Here is a 26,161-nt window from a genome sequence, read left to right as displayed (position 1 = left end):
GTGGGTAGCCTATCCCTTCTCCAGCGGATCTTCCTGACCCGGGTATCAAACCAGGGTCTCCTGCATTGCAGGCAGATTCTTTACCAACTGAACTATCAGGGAAGCTCAACAGCAGCAGTACAAGTCATTTAATCATCACAATAACCTTAAGAGGTTATTAGTCCCATTTTATAGATGAGGAAACTGAAGTATAAAGAGATTAAGTAATGCCCAGAGTCATATCTCTAAAAAAGAGTAGAGACATTATTTAAACTTCTATGCCAAACAAGCTATGCCTATGATCTCCAGGAAAGCTGGGGTTTTATTTCCTCTTATTCATTTCTGTTCATCCAGTATGTAGCACTACAAGCATTCTGAACATTTGGTGTCTGAATAGATGAAGGTGAAGTAATAGTAAAAGTACATTTTTTTCTCATGACAAATTCACAAACCATTGTCATATGCAGCATCTATTCTATTCCAATCTCTCCAAAGAGCAAACATAATGGGCATTTATACAATGTGGGAAGGTTTTGCATAGAAAAATGTTCCTTAATCAATTCCAAACTGGTTCATCTACATTTAAAAAAAAAATCTCTGAAAGTGCATAAGTGTTTTTGTTGTTCTTTGTTTTCTTACCAATTCTTTACTGTCATGGAGCCAGATCAAAAGCTCCTAGCAGACAAAGATTTCATCTTCATTTCAGCCCCAAATTTAACACAGCTGAGACTTCCCTGGTGGTTCAATGGTTAGAACTCTGTACTTCCACTGCAGGAGGCCTGGATTCCAACCCTGGTCAAGGAACTAAGATAGGATCCCACATGCCTGTTGCACTGTGCATCCAAAAATTAATTGAATATATATATGGAGGTGTTCAATAAATTTTTAAAAATAAATCAGGGGGAGAGGAGACTTGTTTTGCTCAACTGAATGGACTGACGGAATGCCAAAATCACACCTTAGTCAGCAGATGTCAGCACCTCTACAGCCATCCCAGTGACCACCAAAGGACTGAAGGCTTTAATCAGCAGCCATTTTGCATCTAATTCAAGGATAGCTACACGGTTTTAAGAAGATTGTTGGAGGAAAGGATGAAAATCATAGTAGCAACAAGGCAACTAACACCACTGAGTGCTTACCATCTGAAAGGAGCTCTTCTAAATGCCTTGAGCTGAGTCCCTCTAACATCCAATCACAGATGAAGTGATGTGAGAGGTAGAGGTGAGGCCAGGACCAAAATCCACCTTGCTGGAGATGGAAAAGCCACTGGACCAAGATGATTTGACTCTTAAGCCCATGCAATAGAAGGCAAAAAAGGCTGCCCAGGACCGAGTTTTTCCAGATAAGAAATTTTGAGTTCAGTAATTTATTGCTACAGTAATGGGTTATTTTATTGCTATTGCCAGTTTCCCGAAAGGTGCCAGATTCGAGTACCTCTGGTTCTGAGTAGAATACACTAAGCTGATGTGCTGAGGTTTGCTAACACTTCAGACACACTTAAAATAATACCTCCAATCATTGAGGGGATAAAACACCATCCTCCAGCTTTCAAATCTACTCCATAGAATCTGCTGTTTACAGACCAAAGTACAGACAGGGAAAAAGATACAGTTTTCTGACTGTCCCTTCCTGAATTTGTTACATTTAGTAAAATGTAATTTTAGAACCAGGTGCTTACTTGGGATGATCAATATTTATTTAAGTAGAACACAGTAACACTCACTTTGAAGAAAAAGTTTGATCTAAAATTTTCCTCAATGTCATTTCATACCAACATCTATTGTGTCTTAGCTACTCTGACCTTCTTTCAATTCCTAAAACCAATCAAACTCTTTCCCACCCTGGAGATTTTGCACTTTCTGTTTCCACAGCCCTGACCTTCTTCTCCCTGATCTTTGCATGCATAGCTGCTTCCTATAGCTTAAATATGTCCCTGACCACCCAAACTGGATATGCAGACATCATCACATCACCACATTTCAACTCGCTGCACAGCATCTGTAACCCTATCATGTTAGGCCGTGTGCCTACAGAGTGCCAGAGATCAGACACATTTTCTGTCTAATTTGCCCCAACCTCTCCAGGGTATGGAACGAAGATTGGCGCTGGGCATGTGATCACAGGATACATGAGTGAATGACAGAATGGAAAACTGAATACCATCCTCCTGCCCATTAACACAGCCTCACTGATGTGGCCTGTAGACCAGGATATCATTCAGGACATGAACCATTACCCCAAAAGAAGGCTCACTTTAAGACCGCCTTGGTTATTTTAATATATAAGTTAAGTGACTGAAATTTTGGTCAAAGTCACAACAACTACAAAGAATCCAGAGAAATTTTCTGCAAAAATGATACCCTCCCAGTAAATAATTTTTGCAATTTTACTTTCCAAATGTAAAACAATCTCTAGATTTGCTCATTTTACAACCTAGAAAACTGTTGATGATCCCTCACTTCAGTTTTTCTGATATGTATTTTATAACCTAATAATAAAAGTAGATGAACTAGAAAGCATCAAGCCAGATGCATGGTTTACTAACACTTCAAAAGTAATAATCTTTACTGGTGTCTTCTGAGCTATTGAATTTTTTTCCTTTAATCTGCCTTCACTGAGTTGCTATAAAGGTTTAATAAAGTCATGCTTGTTAAGCAATTTGATAATCTTAAGTAGAAGAAGGTTCAATAAAGTTTGTTCTTTTTTTTTTTAACTTTTAATGCTCTGATGCTTGATGTCAGAAATAAAAAGCAAACAATAATTTTAAAAAGAAATGGGGTCATGTACACTCTGCTATAGTAAAATGGAGAACCAAGGACCTACTGTATAGCACGTGAAAATCTCGTCAGTGTTGTGTGGCAGGCTGGATGGGAGTGAGGTTTGGGGGAGAAGGGATACATGTATATGTATGATTGAGTCTCTTCACTGTTCACCTGACCACAACACTGTTAATCAGTGACACCCCAATACAAAATAAAAAGTTTAAGGTTTGAAAAAAATACCAACTGAATAATCAAGTTTTAATATTAAAAAAGAAAGAAATGGAGGCTTACACATTAAGGTCTCTCCTTTTGATTGATAAAAACTCAAACTTATAACAGATCTGGATATATTGGGCCACTGATCAACACAGTGAGCAAAGTTAAAGACAGGAGAAAGTCACAACTTAACTAACAGAAATGAGTTATTAACCTAATTGCACTGAAATCTTCAAAAAGGGACTAAAATCGCCTATCTAAAAAGCAAGTACACAGCAAACTCAAATTTCACCTCCCATCAATGATCTGACTGTAACCTGATGGTACATTTATTAACAGCAAATACTTAATTTGGTCTTAAACACCTTCAATTACTTTTATTCACTAAGATAATCAATGAAGTATTGATAGTTATAAAAGTGCTATGTGTGATCAGGACATTTGCCTCAGACATAAAACTGGATAGGAAAAGATAAGCAGATAAATACCTAAAGGGGGTGTGTGTGTGTGTGTGTGTGTGTGTGTGTGTGTGTGCGTGTGTAACAATCTGCTGACGTCCTGCTATAGACTGTAGCAGTGTCAAACTCAAAACACGTCTTGGCAAGACCACAGTTCATTTGCAAAATACTTTAGCCCTGTGATCTTTCTAATTTAGGATTCTTATTTTTTAAATATACAGAATAAATATAACACAGAATAACAGAATATAGAATAAATTTCACCTCCCCAAGAGCTTCTACTCAGGACATGACTTTTACTTATTACACTAAAACATCTCATGCTTTGGCAAATTTTCCATCATGCAATGCACTGAGTAAAACTTACTCACCAGGTCTTGATCCAGTATTCCCAAACTGCAAGATGTAGCATGTAAAGAATATAGCACCACATAAATATTTTTAAATGAGCAAACAGCAGATATAAAGAGGCCTATTTTGGCAAGTTCAGTGTTTATGATATGGACATCTTTTATAACTCAACCTTAAAATATTTGAAAAAGCTGATGTTAAAGACACACCAGCAATAGAATATATATTTACATTTTTTCCATTGCGTATGCTGCCTTGCATAATAAAATTAAGCAAGGACACACTAAAACTAAGCAACTCTTTCTGATGCCCAGAATAATTTACTTGAACCTCTTCTTTTTTTCTCATTTTTCAAAATAAAAATCTTTGGCATTCACTCTCAATTTTTTTATCAATCAACATGCACAGCAAAGCAACACAATTCTTCATTATGCTAATGGAGGAAAAATTAACTTGACATCAAGCCTAATTGAGTAAAACCTCACTAATTCTCCTAAATAAGGATAAGTCCTGCTTGATTAGTGAAAGCAATTTAGTATAGAACATGTTTAGATAAGTACACTTCTGTTGCTTCCAAGAATTCACACAAACAAACAAAATCCACAGCCAGCATGAGGTGTGACCAAAGGCCTTGATAAAACCCACCATGGTATTGTTTCCTTAATTTCTCTTTCTGTTTTCTCATTGTTAGTGTATAGAAATGCAAGGGATTTCTGTGTATTAATTTTATATCCTGCAACTTTACTATATTCGTTGATTAGCACTAGTAATTTTCTGGTAGAATCTTTAGGGTTTGCTATGTAGAGGATCATGTCATCTGCAAACAGCGAGAGTTTCACTTCTTCTTTTCCTATCTGGATTCCTTTTACTTCTTTTTCTGCTCTGATTGCTGTGGCCAAAACTTCCAAGACTATGTTGAATAGTAGTGGTGAGAGTGGGCACCCCTGTCTTGTTCCTGATTTCAGGGGAAATGCTTTCAATTTTTCACCATTGAGGGTGATGCTTGCTGTGGGTTTCTCATATATAGCTTTTATTATGTTGAGGTATGTTCCCTCTATTCCTGCTTTCTGGAGAGTTTTAATCATAAATGGGTGTTGAATTTTGTCAAAGGCTTTCTCTGCATCTATTGAGATAATCATATGGTTTTTATCTTTCAATTTGTTAATGTGGTGTATTACATTGATTGACTTGCGGATATTAAAGAATCCTTGCATTCCTGGGATAAAGCCCACTTGGTCATGGTGTATGATTTTTTTAATATGTTGTTGGATTCTGTTTGCTAGAATTTTGTTAAGGATTTTTGCATCTATGTTCATCAGTGATATTGGCCTGTAGTTTTCTTTTTTTGTGGCATCTTTGTCTGGTTTTGGAATTAGGGTGATGGTGGCCTCATAGAATGAGTTTGGAAGTTTACCTTCATCTGCTATTTTCTGGAAGAGTTTGAGTAAGATAGGTGTTAGCTCTTCTCTAAATTTTTGGTAGAATTCAGCTGTGAAGCCGTCTGGTCCTGGGCTTTTGTTTCCTGGAAGATTTTTGATTACAGTTTCGATTTCCTTGCTTGTGATGGTTCTGTTAAGATCTTCTATTTCTTCCTGGTTCAGTTTTGGAAAGTTATACTTTTCTAAGAATTTGTCCATTTCATCCAAGTTGTCCATTTTATTGGCATAGAGCTGCTGGTAGTAGTCTCTTATGATCCTTTGTATTTCAGTGTTGTCTGTTGTGATCTCACCCTTTTCATTTCTTATTTTGTTAATTTGGTTCTTCTCTCTTTGTTTCTTAATGAGTCTTGCTAATGGTTTGTCAATTTTGTTTATTTTTTCAAAAAACCAGCTTTTAGCTTTGTTGATTTTTGCTATGGTCTCTTTAGTTTCTTTTGCATTTATTTCTGCCCTAATTTTTAAGATTTCTTTCCTTCTGCTGACCCTGGGGTTCTTCATTTCTTCCTTCTCTAACTGCTTTAGGTGTAGAGTTAGGTTATTTATTTGGCTTTTTTCTTGTTTCTTGATGTAAGCCTGTAATGCTATGAACCTTCCCCTTAGCACTGCTTTTACAGTGTCCCATAGGTTTTGGGTTGTTGTGTTTTCATTTTCATTCATTTCTATACACATTTTGATTTCTTTTTTGATTTCTTCTATGATTTGTTGGTTATTCAGAAGCGTGTTATTTAGCCTCCATATGTTTGAATTTTTAACAATTTTTTTCCTGGAATTGAGATCTAATCTTACTGCACTGTGATCAGAAAAGATGACTGGAATGATTTCAATTTTTCTGAATTTTTCAAGACCAGATTTATGGCCCAGGATGTGATCTATTCTGGAGAAGGTTCCGTGTGCACTTGAGAAAAAGGTGAAATTGATTGTTTTGGGGTGAAATGTCCTATAGATATCAATTAGGTCTAGCTGGTCCATTGTATCATTTAAGGTTTGTGTTTCCTTGTTGATTTAAGGAAACAATACCATTCACCATTGCAACAAAAAGAATAAAATACTTAGGAGTATATCTACCTAAAGAAACAAAAGACCTGTACATAGAAAACTATAAAACACTGATAAAAGAAATCAAAGAGGACACAAACAGATGGAGAAACATACCGTGTTCATGGATTGGAAGAATCAATATTGTCAAAATGGCTATTCTACCCAAAGCAATCTATAGATTCAATGCAATCCCTATCAAGCTACCAACGGTATTTTTCACAGAACTAGAACAAATAATTTCACAATTTGTATGGAAATACAGAAAACCACGAATAGCCAAAGTAATCTTGAGAAAGAAGAATGGAACTGGAGGAATCACCCTCCCTGACTTCAGACTCTACTACAAAGCCACAGTCATCAAGACAGTATGGTACTGGCACAAAGACAGAAATATAGATCAATGGAACAGAATAGAAAGCCCAGAGATAAATCCACGAACCTATGGACACCTTATCTTTGACAAAGGAGGCAAGGATATACAATGGAAAAAAGACAACCTCTTTAACAAGTGGTGCTGGGAAAACTGGTTAACCACTTGTAAAAGAATGAAACTAGAACACTTTCTAACACCATACACAAAAATAAACTCAAAATGGATTAAAGATCTAAATGTAAGACCAGAAACTATAAAACTCCTAGAGGAGAACATAGGCAAAACACTCTCTGACATAAATCTCAGCAGGATCCTCTATGACCCACCTCCCAGAATATTGGAAATAAAAGCAAAACTAAACAAATGGGACCTAATGAAACTTAAAAGCTTTTGCACTACAAAGGAAACTATAAGTAAGGTGAAAAGACAGCCCTCAGATTGGGAGAAAATAATAGCAAATGAAGAAACAGACAAAGGACTAATCTCAAAAATATACAAGCAACTCCTGAAGCTCAATTCCAGAAAAATAAATGACCCAATCAAAAAATGGGCCAAAGAACTAAACAGACATTTCTCCAAAGAAGACATACAGATGGCTAACAAACACATGAAAAGATGCTCAACATCACTCATTATTAGAGAAATGCAAATCAAAACCACAATGAGATACCATTACACGCCAGTCAGGATGGCTGCTATCCAAAAGTCTACAAGCAATAAATGCTGGAGAGGGTGTGGAGAAAAGGGAACCCTCTTACACTGTTGGTGGGAATGCAAACTAGTACAGCCACTATGGAAAACAGTGTGGAGATTTCTTAAAAAACTGGAAATAGAACTGCCATATGACCCAGCAATACCACTTCTGGGCATACACACCGAGGAAACCAGATCTGAAAGAGACACGTGCACCCCAATGTTCATCGCAGCACTGTTTATAATAGCCAGGACATGGAAGCAGCCTAGATGCCCATCCGCAGATGAATGGATAAGGAAGCTGTGGTACATATACACCATGGAATATTACTCAGCCGTTAAAAAGAATTCATTTGAATCAGTTCTAATGAGATGGACGAAACTGGAGCCCATTATACAGAGTGAAGTAAGCCAGAAAGATAAAGAACATTACAGCATACTAACACATATATACGGAATTTAGAAAGATGGTAACGATAACCCTATATGAAAAACAGAAAAAGAAACACAGAAGTACAGAACAGACTTTTGAACTCCGTGGGAGAAGGTGAGGGTGGGATGTTTCAAAAGAACAGCATGTATATTATCTATGGTGAATCAGATCACTAGCCCAGGTGGGATGCATGAGACGAGTGCTCGGGCCTGGTGCACTGGGAGGACCCAGAGGAGTCGGGTGGAGAGGGAGGTGGGAGGGGGGATCGGGATGGGGAATACGTGTAACTCAATGGCTGATTCGTGTCAATGTATGTCAAAACCCACTGAAATGTTGTGAAGTAATTGGCCTCCAACTAATAAAATTAAAAAAAAAAAAAAAAAAAAACCCACCATGTTGTATGGGTAAGACTAATGTGGCATCTCAATTCCATAGTAACAATTTGGTGTTTCTTTAGAGAACTTGAAAACTTTAGGTGCATCTTCCTAACATACTATTTCAAAAGCAGTTTTTATAGAGGATACCCAAAGTACTCTATGGAGAAGGGAATGGCTACCCACTCCAGTATTCTGGCCTGGAGAATTCCATGGACTGTATAGTCAGTCCATGGGGTCGCAAAGAGTCAGACACAACTGAACGACGTTCATTTTCACCTTCAAGTACTCTACAATCCAGTCTAAAAGGAAAATATAACAAATCATAAGTTATTAGTTATGATATATAAGTAGAATCGAAATTAATGAGGTTTCACTCTGGCGGGAATCCTCAAGTTATACTGCAGAAATTCACTTGTAAGTTCGATGTTAGAAATCAGAACTGATTAGAGCAATGTTCCCATTGGGAAGGTCATGTCATGCACGGATACAGAAGAAACAGGAGGTTACAAATCAAGACCCCAGGAGGGGATCTCATCATAACTTTGCCATTTATTATCTGTGTGAGTTATTTAACTAAGTCTTAATTAAATCTGTAAACAGATTTAATATCTATTTCACAGGACTGTTGTAGGGATTAAACCTAATACCTGTTAAGGTTCCTACTACAGCACTGTCTACTCTCAGCCCTGGGCGTGTATTTTCTTTACCAAGTATTCTCAATCATTCCTCTGTGCTAGGGCAACGCAAACAGACATTATCAAGGAGAGTACGACATACTGAAGACCTATGAGATGTCTTCCATTTACACCTGGAAACCTAGCACGCTCCATCTCACCCCAGCCCCTGGCTGTTTCCTTCTATATTCCTCTCCAGTGTCCCTGAGGACAGAATTGCCTACTACGTGGGACTTTGTGCACCAAAGTCTCTTCTAATGTACCTGGACACTGAGAAGTCTGGTCTAAAGGGAAAACAGATAACCTCGGAGTTCAACTGCCTTCATATCCTTCATTCAAACTTGCTATTTGGTTTTGTTTTCTGCAAACGTCCATGAAAACCTTGTTCTCAACTATTCTGGAAACCTTCATAAACATAACTCTTGACTGTAAATTGTTCCTATCCTAAAGCAATCCATCAATTCTGAACCTTCAAAATGTACCCCACCATAACTTCACAGAAAACCCACTGCATAAAATGCTTTCCTCCTTCCAGTTGATTTGTGCTTATAAACCTGACACCAGAGCCCACAACTTTATAGCAACTCTCCTACTCGATCAAGAGTTACCCGATCATTATTCTGCGATTGAAATAGAGAACATTGTGGCTTTGAGGCCACACACAAAGCTGGCTGCTGTCGCTCTCACTTCATCCCCACACCTTCTCAGCAAGATGGTGATATTTGGTAGTATAGTAGTGGTAGTAATAAAATTTAATAGTCACTTCACAGCTACGCTTTTTCATTAGTTTTTAAATAATTTGATTTAATCCTCCTAATAATCCTTATTGGGAGAGACTTTGACCAATTTAAAGATGAAAAGAAAATTAGTTTTAGGAAAAGTATAGTAACCCGACTAGTTGTGAGTCAAAATTTCAACTCAGATCTATCTGGCTCAAGTTTTCTTTTTTTAAAAAAAAGTTTTTATGGAAATACAGTTGATTTACAGTGATGTGTTCATTTTAGGTATAAAACAAAGTGATTCAGCTATATATTATATATATATATTCTTTTTCAGAATCTTTTCCACTATAGGTTATTATAAGATATTGAATATGGTCCTCCATGCTATACAGTAGGTCCTTGCTGTTTATCTATTTTATATGTAGTAGTGTATACCTGTCAACCCCAAACTCCTAATTTATCCCTCCCCTTTGGCAATCATAAATTTGTTTTCTACATCTCTGAGTCTATTTCTGTTTTGTAAATAAGTTCATTGACATCATTTTTTTAGATTTCACATATAAGTGATATCAAACACTATTTATCTTTCTCTCTCTGACTTACTTCACTTAGTATGATAATCTCTAAGTTCATCCATGCTATTGCAAATGGCATTATTTTGGCTAAAGTTCTTTTGACAAAGCAAAGTTGCTCTAATTTTCATGTTACTAACCAATAATATCTAGTGAATAATACAGTAGAGTTCAGAAATGACACAATTTTTGCCAGAAATTATTATCTATTCATTTAGCCTTTCACTCCACTTTAAGACTCCTCAATTTTAGAAGAAAAAAAATTAACTAAGTATAGATTATCCATACTTGTTTATAGTACAGAGAAAGAAAAAAATTCCAATAAAATTCAACATTGAGAAAAATACTTAGTAAATTCTGAATATGAGAGAACTTTCTCGATCTAATTAATGGTATCTATTAAAAGAAAAAAAACAGAGCCAGCCACCTTCCAAATTTAAAAATGTGACCATCAAAGTCAGAAACAAGACAAAACACCAGCTATCACTACTTCTACTCAATAGTATCCTGTGAGTTCTTGCCAATGTAACAAGAAAGACAGTTATAACAATTATAAAGAAAAAAACTTGCTTATTTACTCATTGACATCTACATAGGAAATCCAAAAGAGCAAACAAATAAAACACAAAGAATTATAGAAGACTTCAGCAATACTGCAGGATTAAAATCAATATACTGAATTCAATTTGCTTCTACATAATAAATAATTAGAAAATAGAGTAGGAAATGATACCATTTATAATGCTTACAGACCTACAAAGTAATTAGGAATAAATCTAACAGAACACTTTAAAGACATTTCTACATAAAATTACAAAACAAAGAAAATCTGAAATCTCACAGAAATGTTAGCTGTCCCTCAACTGATCTCTAAGTTCAATGCAATGCCAATAAAAATCCCCCAAATGATATTGACATGAAAGAACAAAAATAATTTTCAGTGAAAACAACAAGGTAAAGAGCCTTGTCTTAGGACATTCAATGTTCACTATAAATTATAATAATTAATGCATTGAGATAATAAGGTTGAAATCTGTTAATAAATTAAAGGCAATTCAAAGTCTAGATATAAGCACAGTGATATATAGAAACGTGACATACAGCAGCAATAAGATGAGCTATTCAATAGCAGAAGCCAGATTAACTGCTTATCTATACAGAAAGAAAAAAACTGGGTCCTTTACTTATACATAAAAATAAATTCCACATGGAATATTAAACTTTAACCTTTTTGAAAAAAAAAACAGGAAAAATATCTTCTTTACTTTGGCAAAGGGAAGCTATTTTAAACAAAATACAGAAAGCAAAAATCTTGAATGAAAGTATTGATATATTTTACTACATTAAAATTAAAACTTGAAAAAATTCAATTTAAATGACATGAAAAGAGAAGTCACAGACTTTGAGAATATATTTGTAATTCATTTAATCAATGAAGATTAGCATCCAGAATATATACAAAACCCCAAATGACAAAGACTATCCTTGACTAAACTTTAGCCAGGATCCTCTGAGCCCAGTTCTCAACTAGACCTCACTCTCGGGCTTCTTTGCGCCTGTGTACAGAGTCCAGTTATAGCAGGGATCATGCTAAGTCAGTTTAGTAAAAATCCCTGTATTCTTGATATCTGATCATCTTGGTCTGCCTTTAGCAAGATTCTGTCAAGTTGGTTTAACAAGGATCCCTCTTGGAACTCTCCAGTGGTTAAAACCCTGTGCTTCCACTATAGGGCCCATGGGTTCCATCCCCGGTCAGGGAAGTTCTTCCTGCAGCTCAGAGCAGCCCCCAAAAAAGGGGAGGATCCCTCCTACTCTTACTGTCTCCACTTAGTAATTCTCTATCCACGGGCTGCCTCACTCTGCTTGTTAGACATAAATCCTCAGCTGTCTCTATGATATTCCAAGTTGAGCCCTACCTCTCTACTCTATAGCAATAGAGTTGACCCCTACTTCTATAATCTTAAGTAAAGTATTCCTTGTCATTTTAACAAGCCTGAGAATAATCTTTCTATAATACAAATCAATAAGAAAAGATGATAAGCAACTCAACTAAAAATGTGTGAGACAGATGAACAAGAAACACAAAAGGAAACTTATGACCAATAAGCATATAAAGAGATGCTCAACTTCGCTAGTGATGAGAAATAAAGAAAGGCTAATCACAGAAAGACACCATCACAAATTCACTAAATAAGCAATAGGTATTTTTTTAAAGTCTGAAATTTCCAACAATCACTAAAGAAAGCAATTCTCCAATTGTGAAGAAAATGTGAATTCTCCTCTGCTGCTGCTGAGAGTGTAAATAAGTATAACAGTTTGGAGAGTGATTTGTTGTTATTCAGTAAAATTACCTATGGACATACCTGATGACCCATTTCTTAAAAGTCTAGCTCTGTACCCCAAACTTTCTCACAGAAGTTCTATGAGACAAGCCCTAGTACCTTAAGGCATCCATAGTATATAGCAAATTATTTTGTTTGCTGTACACTTTTCCATATATACATGCTTTGCCACAATAAAAATGTTTTCATTTAGAGAAAATTGAATCATCTTTTCTCCTCCCCTCCTTCCTCCAACGTTCTTTCTGGCTGTTTCATTTCTGTTAATCACACTATAATTTTTTCCCGAAGCACAGGCTTATGCACTCACTTTTGATCTTTCAACCCCAGGAGACCAACTCTTGCCAAGATAGACCAACGCTAACCAGAACTCTTATCAAACGTCTTTCCTTCTTTCCCACCAACATCAAACAGATCTTCTGTTTTTTCTTTTGCTCTGCACTTTATAAATCGAACTGGAAACCAAGCAATTTTTGGCATCTTATTCTGATAACTCACAAAAGGTTTCTTTCCACTATGATGAGTACTTACTCATTTCAGTGAATTTTTAAAGATTCTTTGACAAAAAGTATATGGGATAGGAATCAGACAGTATTTCTCTGGAAATTTCTAGGGAAGTTGAGAAGTCTTCTCTAGGAATGTCTTATTTTTTAATGTCTTTTCTTTTTTTATTTTTTTAGATTAAAAATTTTTAATTATTTTATAATATGAATTATTCAACAGAAATTAAATTGTGTGTGTCTATTTACAGAGGCAAAAGAAAGTCTAAAAGTCTATAAGCTATACCCAGAAATCAAAATATTTTAATTATGTTTGCATGGACCTGAAAGTACATTAAAATGGATTAAAATTTAAAACTCTACAAAAATATTAACCATGAATATTTAAATGTTTATCAGATGATTAACTGAAACATTCCATTTTCATTTGGCTATAATAGCAGTCCCTGACTGAGACCCTTAAGCAACTGCTTGTCCTTCAAATAGATTAAACCGTGGATTTGGGTACATTGGGGCTTCCCTGGTGGCTCAGATAGTAAAGAATCTGCCTGCAATATGGGAGACCCAGGTTCTATCCCTGGGTCAGGAAGATTCTATGGAGAAGGGAATAGCACCCACTCCAGTATTCCTGACTGGAGAATCCTATGGACAGAGGAGCCTTGCTATAAGTTCATGGGGTCTCAAAGAGTCAGATACAACTGAGAGACTAATACTTTCACTCTGGGTACATTTCAAGACACTTTCACATACATTATTATTTGATTCTCCCAGCTGGTAGTACCAACTCCTTCTTTATGAATTTTCTGGGTCAATGGTGATGCTATCAGTCACCCTGTGGAAATATAGGGATGTCTTAGCTGGCCAAATGACTGGCTAATTTAAGGAACAACAGATAACCCTAAGGCCCTCCCCACACTTGGTATCAACTAAAATGCTTCTGCCAAATTTATGTATCCGAGACATTGTTTTATCAGAAGAGCAAGAATGGTCCTTTATGGATAATGTGCCTTTCTGGAAAGTTGCTTCAGTTAACATTTCAAACCTCTCTATTTTATTTCTGATTTAGCTTAGATTCTATGTACTACCTCTAATCCTGTGACTTTATTCACTGGCACTCTATCTCATCCTTCGAACGACTATTTTTACCTTTTATATCACTAAATTTTTCATCTTTAGAACTTATCTGTATAAAATGTCTATATCAGATATTAAAAGTTAACAGCACTTAACTTCAACTCAATTCAATCTCTAAAGATTTTATGCACCCCAATTATTTCAATAACATGACAACCAAGTGTCTTCCCTACATAATTAAGGTGTCATTTTAATGTCCTTTCAAATGAACTGAATGTGTCAGAGTATGACAGATGCAACTGGACAAATGAGTGGGTAGTTGAACAACTCTGAAAGAATATGCAGTGCAAAAACTGATAATATGATTCAAGTGGCATGGACTTTAAAGTTTTATTCCAGTGAAAGTAAATGTTTCAAGTTCTCTTAGTCTATCAGACAGAAGTCAACAGCGTATATTCAAAAAGCTGTCTTTCTTACCAAAAAGTCTTCAAGTTTTAAAAGTCAAACTTTAATTTCCAGGAAAGTCACTCAAATTTTTGAAACAGTAAATAATCAAGATGAGAAAGCATGGAGTCCTATATGTTTTTACCTTCTCTATCCCACTAAAAAAACTACAGACAGATTCAAAAGCCTTCATAGCTTAGTATAAGGAGCCCTCCTCTAAATGATGATCTATAAATATTAATAATTATGCACACAGATTCAAAAGTTAATCCCAGAGGAATGCAAATTGGAGTGAAAAGATTTAATAAGATCACTATGATTAAAAAGTAAGGAAAGAGAAGAAAAAACTCAGTGAATTAAAGAGAGAGGGAAATATATACTGATGTGTGTGTGTTACAGAGTTGGCCCATAATAAATAATTTTCACAAAAACTTATGAAGAATTTTGCCCCTCATTTCATAGATGGGTTAACACAGACTCAGAGATGTTGACTAACTTTCCCCAAATCACACAAGACTGGCCTCAGCAACTCCAGAGCCCTTGCTTCCTCCTCCCAGTTGTCCTACAGAGGAAAGCAGATTCTGAGAAAACATCAAGAAAGTAGTAGCTAAAATGGGACAAGAAAAAGTGTTATGTCACAGAAACCATTTAATGAGTAATTCCAAGAGGAAGGAAATGTTAATAAGTTCCTGTGAGAAATCTGCCTTTATAGTCCTAACATTGAGCCAATAAAGGGTACTCAAATGCATGCTGGTTTACAGGAATGCTTCAGAAAGGATACGAATGAATGTGAAGAATATAGTCTGCTGCCTAGAAAGATCACTTATATCATTCCAGAGAGAAATTTCAGAGATTACTGAGTAAATTTTTAAATTATACACAAATACTTGAGGGGGCTTCCCGGGTGGCTCAGCGGTGAAGAATGGACTCTGTGGGAGAAGGCGAGGGTGGGATGTTTCGAGAGAACAGCATCAAAACATGTATATTATCAAGGGTGAAACAGATCATCAACCCAGGTTGGATGCATGAGACAAGTGCTCAGGGCTGGTGCACTGGGAAGACCCAGAGGGATGGGGTGGGGAGGGAGGTGAGAGGGGGAATCGGGATGGGGAATACATGTAAATCCATGGCTGATTCATGTCAATGTATGGCAAAAACCACTACAATATTGTAAAGTAATTAGCCTCCAACTAATAAAAATAAATGGAAAAAAAATTAAAAAAAAAAAAAAAGAATCCAACTGCCAAGCAGGAGATTCAGGTTCAATCCCTGGATCGGGAAGATCCCCTGGAGAAGGGAATGGCTACCCACCGCAATATTCTTGCCTGGAGAATTCCATGAACAGGGGAGCCTGGTGGGCTACAGTCCATAGGGCTATAAAGAGTTGGACACAACTGAGTGACTGAGCACACACAAATATCTGAGGAGATGATGAATAAGAGGAGGGAGTAGGTTAAGACTGGTCAACATATGGAAACAATAGACAAAGTATTTAGGATAATGGTTAACCATACCAGGAACCAAGAAGTCTGGGCTTAAGTCCTAACTTGGTACCCATGTGACCTTGGCTAAGTTACTCAATGTCCCTGAACATCAGTTTCACATCTTTAAGATGGAGATAATTACTGTACTCGCTTCATACAGTTGTTACTCTGAGGAATAAATGAGTTAATACACGTAAAGCACTTGAGACAGTGTCTGACACATTCTTATTTCAGTATCAGCTGATGTTTCAAGAAGTTGTACAGTGTAGAGAAGGAGAAGATTTGAGAAATCATGGGAAGCAAAACAGTCTGGAGAAAAAAAACAGTCTAAGGAAGAGAACGGGCTTCCCAGGTGGCGCTATTGGGAAAGAACCCTCCTGCCATTGCAGGTAGACATAAGAGATGCAGGTGGGTTCAATCCCTGGATCTGGAAGATCCCCTGGAGGAGGGCGTGGCAAGACACTCCAGTATTCTTGCCTGGAGAATCCCATGGACAGAGGAGCCTGGTGGGCTGCAGTCCATGGGGTCGCAAAGACTCAGACATGACTGAGCAACTTAGCATGCAGATAGCCTTAAAAAAGAGAAAGGATACAAGCTCTGACACAAAAAAGAAGGTGGAGAGTGTATGAGGATATGGCTGAGGACCCAGAGCCAGGAAGCAGCAGATGAAGTGAGACAGCAAGGTTCACAGAGCTTCCAAATAATCTTCACAGTCTGATCATTAAAGAAAGAAAAGGTTGTGTTGAGAATTCTGTGAAGTAATGAAAACTTTTTTCCAACAGTTATTCCTGAAAATGTGAGAAAGCGTTACCTAAAGATGAACGGAAAGCAAGTTAGTATTAGTCAAGCATGCGCTACACTGAGAGTGGATTCGGGTACAAATTTTCATGACTTTGAAAAGACACTGACTAGCGCCTGATAAAAGTCTGTAAGGAGCAGGGAAGCATGGAGATGGATCCAGTGAGGAAACTAACGCCACGAACAACCAAGGTGCGCTCAGAATTCCTCCTCACGGTTGTGTAAGGACATCGCCTCTAATTCAGCCAACTCTTTTGTAAGAATCTGTCAATCAAGACCAACGAGAATCACTTCTTATATAATTTAATACATGTATCATTTTCAATTTTAACTAATTGCTAGTATAGCCCCATAAAATAAAATAACTGATTTCTGTTTTTAAATCTTATGATGCTCAAAAATTACATGATTTAATAGAGTAAACAGATCTTTGGTGCAGTATGGCAAACTAGACATACATATTTTTCTCTTGTCCTCTCAAAACTTCCTAAAATTAAAGACTAAAAAAGACATAAAGTCACAAGGACTGAAAGAATGGAAGATGAGAGCACAGAGATATTTATTTTGGAGGATGAAAAGAGGAGGACAAGTTCTGACTCTACAGAGGAAAAAAGTCAAAAGAAACACAAAGAGGCAGGGCCCCAAACCTCAGAAGTATTGGGGAACGGGGGCATCAGGCAAACACCTCTGAAGGTGGCAGAGGAAGAATGGAGCCAAAAATAAGGGGAAAAGGTGGGATGGATTGGGAGATTGGGATTGGCATATATACACTATTGCTACTAAGCATAAAATAGATGACTAATAAGAACCGACTTTATAGCACAGGGAACTCCACTCAATGCTCGGTGGTGACCTAAATAGGAAGGAAATCCAAAAAAAGAGGGTATATAAGTAAACGTACAGATTCACTTTGCTGCAGAGCAGAAACACAACATTGTAAAGCAACTATACTCCAATAGAAATTAATTTTTAAAAAAGCAATTCATCGTTAGTTTATTTAGGGAGGAATTAAAACATGAGATGATTGCTCCCGAGTCAATTCAGCAAGGAAACCACTTCACATGAAGACTAGAGATTTACCCTCTGGGAAAACGGAACCTAAAAAAGCCCTCAACTCTAGGACATGAAGCAAACTGAAGGCTGGAGTGAAGTATAGGACTGAATCAAGGGCATCAGGTCAGATATTCACAGTGTCCCAGCCCCCTTTCCTCACCCACCCTCCTTCCCAATATTCCTGGTCAGCCAGGGATAGATACCATCCTTCCACCTCCAGGTAAGAACAGAGAAACACCCATCACACTAGAGGAAAAAGAGCAGTAAGCAAGCCCCACACATACTACAGAGCTTCTGATTTTTGTACTTAAAAAAGGATGCTTTCCACTTTTGTGTAAAATATCTCTGTATACTACAGAATACTTCAGTTATGTTATGGAAGGACAGAAAGTTTGTCTGTTCTGTCCCATTGATATATCTCAGTACTCAGAATAAGGCCAAGTATACACTTGGCCTTATATATATATATTGGCCTTATATATAAGGCCAATAAATACTTGAATGAATGAACTATATTTAAAATCTGTTGGATTTTCATGGAGATCCAAGCACCTCAAAATATTGTATTTGTAGAGTATCGTGTCCTACCCATCACTGACAAAGTCCCTAACATCACCACACTTGCAGCTAACTTCTACTTCATTGCACTTCAATTTTCAACATAAAATTCACAATAGTCAACTTTTTTAAATGGCTGATATTAATTTTTCTTCTATGGGAAGAATAAATGGCTTCTAGCATTTACTATTTAATAGCATCTCCTATTTAACAGCATCTCTTCTTAAATGAAAGCACGGGAGGTTTCCTTTAGAAAAGACAGTGATTACAGACCACTGCAGGAATGAACTAGGCGGGCCCCCTAGTGGCTTGAAGAGCTAACACTCCCCAAAGTACCGGACACGCTTGAGGAGCCTAGTAAACACAGTCCTTCCAAAGCTGTAGATTCAGGGGGAAGGGACCCACCTGGCTCCAAAGATAAAGAGTAAGGAAAGAGAAGGAAAAAACGAGAGGGAAATACATACTGACGTGTGTGTGTAACATCAGACACTGCTGCAAAGATGCAGCAGTGACTTCTCCCCACGTGTGTGCAGTGGTCAGAGAGGAACAGAGCAAGTGTCAGAGAGTGAGACGGGAAATGGCACTTAGGGGCAGTAACTGAGCAAGGAGGAATGGCATCCTCTGCTCCTCTTCCCTCATAACTGCCTCCTTATTACATCTCTATAGTTCCCCCAGAACACAAAAGCTCCTACACGCCCACAGCAGCACACACACCCCCCACAGGCTCCAGTGCTAACATTTACTGAGGCTGAAGCAAGGGCACTCAGGAAGTTTCACACCATGCGTCTAAATATTTAAAAGTTATTATCAAGCTAACAAACTGTTAAATATCTTCTTCTCTCCAACTGTGATAAATAGTCTCCATGGCAACAAAATTTTTAAAAATACATGTAAAGCTATAGTTTTCATGAGTGAAGATAGAAAAAACACCAAAGGCAACCAAACTTAAACAAGATAGTGTTTCTTGAGTATTCTGTGATGAATCAAAATTGTCCAGATGAGTATTGATAAAGATATTCCTAAGTCATGCATTTTAATTATTCTATAACATTTCTTTTGCTCTTCCCATATTCATAAAAAACATGAATCATGTCGTTATAATCCAGATTGTTATGTCATTTGTGTTCTTTGGATTATAATGTCAAATTAACTACTTTTGTTAACTCGTGTTTATTATCTTCAATTTGGAAAAACTTCACTCCATCAAAACAGTAAAAACAGGAACCATCAACAAAATTCTTGGGGCAATACTTGGACATCGAAATGAGTGATGAATTTTACATGCCATGTTCAATCACTGAGGTCACCTACGTTTAATATATTCTTATCATACAAAATATTAGAAAATAGCCTAACTTTATTATTAAAATAAATATGACTCATATTTCTTTACCTATTATCTCTTAAAGCAATATCTGGACCCTGATAGTATTTTTAAATTTCACTTCTTTCCATTTTTTTTAATGCAATGTGAAGAGAAAACTGAAAATAACAGCATGCAGCTCAATTTGTCTTCACTAGAGTTTACACCTACAACCAAAATGGCCAGAAAATAGTCCCCAGAGGAAATGAGCATCAGGACTTTCTATGTGGCTCACGTCAAGGCCTGGTTCACGACAGTCATCCTGGCATGTACCTTCTCTGCTTGACGTACACTTTTCATTTCTAGAAGTAGATTTCCAGACACCCAGATTTATTCTGCTCTCTCGTGAGACTGGTAGCTCACCCAGGTTAACAAGTCCACAGTTGTTTCTGTTCAGAATATTAAAAGAACTGTGCCACTGGTCTCCAGAATTGATGTTGGGAAACTCAGTGCCATTCAGCTTCCAGCTCCCTTGTATGGGACCAATTGGGTTCTTATCAAAGCTTCAGGCACATTCTTTTCCTAGATATTTGCATGGCTGTTTCTTCTTTCTCATTATCCACTTCTCTGCTGACCTCTTAAGGGACTGTCCCTGATCAGAGAAGCCTCCACGTGCCACTCCCACATCACCCACGATTTTCATCAAATCTATGAAAATTTGATGAAAACTATTTTATTTTCCTCAAAATAGTTAATGCCACCTGATGTTTTCTTTTATTTACTTATGGCGGTGCTGGATTTTTGTTGCTGTGCGTGGGCTTTCTCTAGTTGCAGCAAGCAGGGGCTACTCTTAGTTGCTGTGCTCGGGCTTTTCATTGAGGCGGCGTCTCTTGTTGCAGAGCACTTGCTCTCGGGTGTGTGAGCTGCAGGAGTTGAGGCTCATGGGCATTTAGAGCATGGGCTCAGTAGCTGTGGCTCAGAGGCTTAGCTGCTCCCCAGCAAGTGGGATCTTCTCAACCAGGGATCAAACGCATGTCTCCTGCATTGGCAGGCGGATTCTTAACCACTGCACCGCCAGGGAAGTCCCCCTGATATTTTCTTGTTTATTCTTTTCTATATTGTCTATTTCTGCTGAATATAAGTTTCACAAGAATTTGTCTGCTTCTAAATCCCCAGTGCCTAGGATAGTGAGCAGGTACTCAATCAGAATTTATTGAATAAATGAATGAAAGCCTATATATTAGCACTAGCACCAGAAGTAGAGAAAGCATGGACTTTTGATTGGCATTTCTAAGTTATGTAAAACAGGATCATGTCTAGGACCACATCTGTCACAACACTTGTACTGACTGTAAACATGTCTTCTGACCATTGTGAATTATAAATTAGGAGCCCTAGGACTTTAAAACTAAAGTAAAACTTTTGAGCAGTTCAATTTCATTTGCCCTCAGAAAGCAGTGACCTTGGACCAAATTACTTTCTTCCCCCTACAAAAATTAATATTTGTTAAGAGTTAATGTTATCATCTTGATTCTAGTAGAGCAGTGACAAGATGAAGGTAATTCAGCAAGGCATATGAGAGTGCAAGCTTCAGCATCAGATGGCCTCAGTTCTGATAGAAGCTTCCTCATTAGGAGCTGTGTGTCCTTGGGTTTATTTAACCTCTGTAAGCCACAGTCTTCTAATTATAAGAGTGCTTGTCTCATGGGCTGTTATAAGGACCAAATAAGATCATTTATCTAAAGTTCTAGGCATAGTTCTTGAACATTTAATAAATGTTAGCTGAAATTATTATAGGAAATTATCTATTTGAACATTTACATATTCTTTGCAAAGTCTTGCCTGAAAGCATCATTCATTAAGTTGCAAGAAATAATTTCCTCTCTTAGCTAAGTGTTCACACAAAACTGCCTCTTGAAACACACTTGAGATTTTCCTTAATCAGGTGGGAAGAAGTATAAGACCAATCATGCTTTCTTTCCAGAAGGAAATTCAGGTCATCTGCACTAATAAAACCTCTTCCAAATCTCTTTTTTCTGGCTTATTTTTCTTAGCTGGCTTCCTTTTGATTTTATTTTTAATTAAAAGTCTTTTTTAATATTGTATTTAACTTTGTAGCTTGTGGATCTGTCAGTTATGAACTGAGAGACCCTGGAGAGGTTATTTAGCATCTAATGCTCTATTTTCTTAATTTGTCAAATGAAAACTGTATGGACACCGATGACACTAACATCCCACTCTCCTTTTATAATAACCTCTCGTCTGCTGCATCCATATTCCCTTGGGGTCCTACAAAGGGCCCAATCCTCTAAGCACTGAGATGACTCTAAAAGTGAACATTAATTCAAGATGGACCAAGGAGACACCTGCCAGAAATTTCACATTTAGGACTGAAAGAGGCAGGGCAATTCCATCTAGTAGCTGAAATTATAAAACATAAATCTCAGGAGTTGCTAGTGGCTATATTTCCCATTTATGAAGGAGCTGGTCCACCATGAAAGAGAAGAATGACTCTCAGATGAGAGAGGAGAAGGAGAGGGAGTCCTAATGATTCTAATGGTTCCAGGGCTGTAGCTTGACTGTCCTTTTAGACAGCCCACAATCTTCCCAATAAATTCTCCCTTTTGCACACATCATTTGGGTATAAGGTCCAAATAGTTCTAACACAAAGAAAATAAACTCTCCTTTTAGTTCTAATTCTAACAGTTCTAACGTGTAGTCCTAACACATAGAAAATAATTCTACTTTTAATAGTTATTAAGGAAAATGAATGAGATAAAGTAAGTGCCTGGTCTACTGTGTATGTATTTGTCCTCAGTAGAGCATGACTCTTTGAGACCCTATGAACTGTAGCCTACCAAGATCCTCTATCCATGCAATTTTCCGGGCAAGAATACTGGAAAGGGTTGCCATTTCCTACTCCAGGGGATCTTCCCAACCCAGGGATCAAACCTACATCTCTTGTGTCTCCTGCATTGGCAGGACAAATCTTTACTACTAGCTCCATCTGGCCTATTACCCAGCATACAATTCTTGCTCAAGAAATGAAACTTATTAACCTTATTAAGAAAATTGACATCCAAATTCTAAATCAATTAATTAATAAACACAATCAAAAAAGTTTTTTTTTAATTTTTTGGCCGCACCTTGTGGCATATGGAATCTGAGATCTCTAACCAGGGATTGAACCTGTGCCCCCTGCATTGGAAGGGCAGAGTCTTAACCACTGGACCACAAAAGAAGTCCCTAAACACAATTTTGTTAGCTTACAAGTCTTCTTTCAGTTTCAAAATCACTCAAAAGGATTCTTTGGTTTGGGATCTTGAAAGAATTGCAAAATAAGAGAAATGCTCTGAATTAATTTTGCCACACATTATTGTGAAAATCTAAGTAGTTCTTACATAGTTAAACAGTCTTAGAGAATAGTAAAACCTCTGACCCAGAAACTCACAATTTCATGCTTAATTCATGTTTGTAGTAAATACATGGAGGGAAAGTGGGAAAAGTAACAGACTTACATTCTGCTTTTCCCACACATACAGGAATAAGCCTGACACAATTAAATGGGCAAAATACTAATGTAGCTGCATGCACAGAGGGCTTCACAGAGTGTAAACGATGCAGTAGAGAGAATGACAATACCTGCAGAGATACCACACTGATGTTATCGAAATGGATGTGTCCATTAGGCTCTGTGACAGCTGGATTTGCATAACATGTCACACCATTGATGGCAGGTAATGTTTTAGGTTGATGAGTTTTTTCTTGAGGAGGGCCAAAGTCATTATTTCCAAAGTGGGTATGATCATTCTACACGGAAAAACAAGAGAGGAAAATGTTACAAGAAGAAACAAAGATTGCTCATGCAGGCAAGAGAATTTAATGGTCTTTATCTATAAAAGAAAAATGTAGTATAATCTTTTTAGATTAAAAAAATTTCTCTCCCTTTAAACATATCCTCATTTATTAGATTCTGTTGAGGGTTGTTTTTTGTTTTTTTTCATGTTTTAGAGTACACATACCTTCTCATGTCAATGAATATTAGAGTAAACAAATTATGTGCATCTGTTACTGCACATTAAATTGTTAGCATTTACTCCAAATTCTACAATAAGAATCAAGTCTTCCTCTTATACTTATCAATATATTGATTCTTTTCTTTCTACTCATATTCACAAGTCTAATACCTGAAATGTTCACATAATTGTAAGAATAAAATTCCTGCCTTTACATGCCTATATAAAGTAACTTGAGTGGGTAAAACATCAAACATTTTAAATAAAGTCCATTTACCTGACCATACGTCTTCAATAACATCTTTAGTGTTCTTTCAAAAAAGAAAAGTATGTAAAATCCGCCAAACACAGCAACTGCCTTCTCAATATAGTTGTTAACTTTAGGATTGAATCCAAATGCCTAAGGGAGAAAAAAAGGCTTATGGTTAAGATCAAATAATTTAATTCAGTATATAATTTTCACCACAGTTCTAAGTCCATCCTTTACATCCAAGTAATACTGGAAAATTTACCTGCCAAAAATCTGAAATTTGAATAATCAAACTATAAGAGATGGCATCAAAGTCTTATAACCAGAGGAATCTCTATTAAATAAAGCCCCCAGAGTACCTTATAGTTTCCTAGCTATAAAATCTTCAGCAATATTTGTCTAAAAAAGTAAACTTTTAACAGTAAAGAAGCAGTATTGATTCCTATATTTATAAGATAGCATTAGATATAGGTCATAAAGACAAATGAGATATTGATTACCCACTTTTCCTAAAAGTAATATATTTTTCCCTCAAATCCAGAGTCAAATTTTTAAAACAAATATGGCAGCTCACTTGGATTACTGTTTTCACAAGAGATCTTCTTGAATGTAGAGGATTCTAGTAAGTTCTACAGAGATAAATTAAGAACCGAACTCCAGAATAAAGAAGAAAAAATTTAAGATACCAGGCACATAGACACACATAGACACACACACACACACACACACACACACACACACGATGATAATGAAATAATGCATCATTCAAAGAGCATAGGGCAAGAGCTAGAGTTTGAAATTATAGAGTCAAGAAGTCCTAAGCAGATAACAATTACAAACTTAGAACAGAAGACACCTGGGTTCTTGTTCTACATTTGTCTCTGTTGGGGAGACCTCATGCCACATCTTCATTTCAGTGGCTTCTCTGGACTTATTTATACAGTGCAAAAATGACATAAAACACCTGCTCCATATATCTAACACAGAGGGTATGAAACTAAAATAACAAAGGGGAAGTAGTTTTGCCACAAAAGGGATAATTATGTAAATTGGGGTTATTATTAAAAAGATAGATTCTTTAGTGTTTACTTAATTCTCTGAGCACATTCATCCATAATTCCCTAATTACCACAGAAAGGCAAAATAATATCTTTAAGTGCTACTGAAGAAGTGTCTTATTTTCCTAGTAAACATTTTTATGTATTATTACATTTTCAATAAAATAGAAAACTTCAAAATCATAAAGGTACAATCCTAAGTTCACCTACAATATCAGTTTAATTTAATTTGACCCACAAATCAGATGAGTTAATATATATGTTATGTTAAATATGGTCCATGTATAATACTACACGTAATGTTTACATTCAGAAAGCCTGTACTATAATCCTGGCTATGTTACTGATTATAAGTAATTTAATCTCCTTGGATTTTAATTTTTGCAATTTTGAATTTTAATTTTTGCAATTGAGGGTTTGAAGTACATGTTCTCCTAGGTCCCTTCTAGGTATAATAATAATACTATCACTTTAAGAAGGTACATCCCCACTTTCATATAGTTATAATTTTCTAAGACTTATGTGCCAAAGGTGGTACTATTTTCTCTCTCTTTGGAGCGCCACCTTTGTGGGTACATGGGCTGCAGTGATACCATCCACATGTGTATGGATTTCTCTGGTTCCCCTTTGTGGCTCCTTGCTAGTAATGTCTTTTGCTTCTTCCCATCTCTTTTCTTCTATTCATTCTCCTCCCTCTGCCTCTCTTCCCTATATGACCACATTATAGATTTGAAGTAAAACATATATATCACAAGCTGATCAGCTCTGGGCAATGGCATCTGTAACACACTTCATTAAAGGAAAAAATAAGTTGCTATTTATTTATCAGCCCTCAATTGATTTTTTTCCACAGTCAAAAAAAAAAAAAAAAAATAGAAATGAAAAGTTTTGTCAACCTTTTTCTAATATGTCCTCTGATCTCCTATGGCTGTCGTAAATATACAAAGGAATTTTGTTGTATATGTTTAGTAAATTAGATACTGTGTGCTCTTCAGAAGTAAATAAATAATAAGCACAGAAAATCGAATTTGCTGAATGTGTGACAGAATAGAGTTGTTAAGGCCCTCCAAGGTGTCCCAGGTCTGTCTGAGCACGTCCTGGTGGCTAGCCACCCAGAAGATCAATTTTCTTCCTGACACTGACTTCCCCAGAGCTTGGAACAAGCTTTTTCATTTGCTGTGATTCAGCTTTTTCTTA

The 26,161-nt window shown here is 36.7% G+C and overlaps 1 protein-coding gene across 2 annotated transcripts in view; it reads right to left on the bottom strand.

Annotated features, from left to right (window-relative positions):
• SLC39A8 (solute carrier family 39 member 8) overlaps positions 1–26,161 on the bottom strand; it is an 85,706-nt gene that overhangs the window by 21,024 nt on the left and 38,521 nt on the right. For both annotated transcript variants that reach the window (XM_065907457.1, XM_065907458.1), the window contains exons 5-6: positions 23,934–24,056; positions 23,283–23,450 (exon numbers count right to left, since the gene is read on the bottom strand). In XM_065907457.1, the coding sequence (XP_065763529.1) occupies positions 23,283–23,450; positions 23,934–24,056 (291 nt within the window). The remainder of the gene's footprint in view (positions 1–23,282; positions 23,451–23,933; positions 24,057–26,161) is intronic.

Source organism: Muntiacus reevesi, chromosome 16, assembly GCF_963930625.1.
Source record: "Muntiacus reevesi chromosome 16, mMunRee1.1, whole genome shotgun sequence".
NCBI classification, from domain to species: Eukaryota; Metazoa; Chordata; class Mammalia; order Artiodactyla; family Cervidae; genus Muntiacus; species Muntiacus reevesi.
Note: the sequence above shows the minus strand (reverse complement) of the source record. Positions and strands in the feature narration are given on the sequence as shown.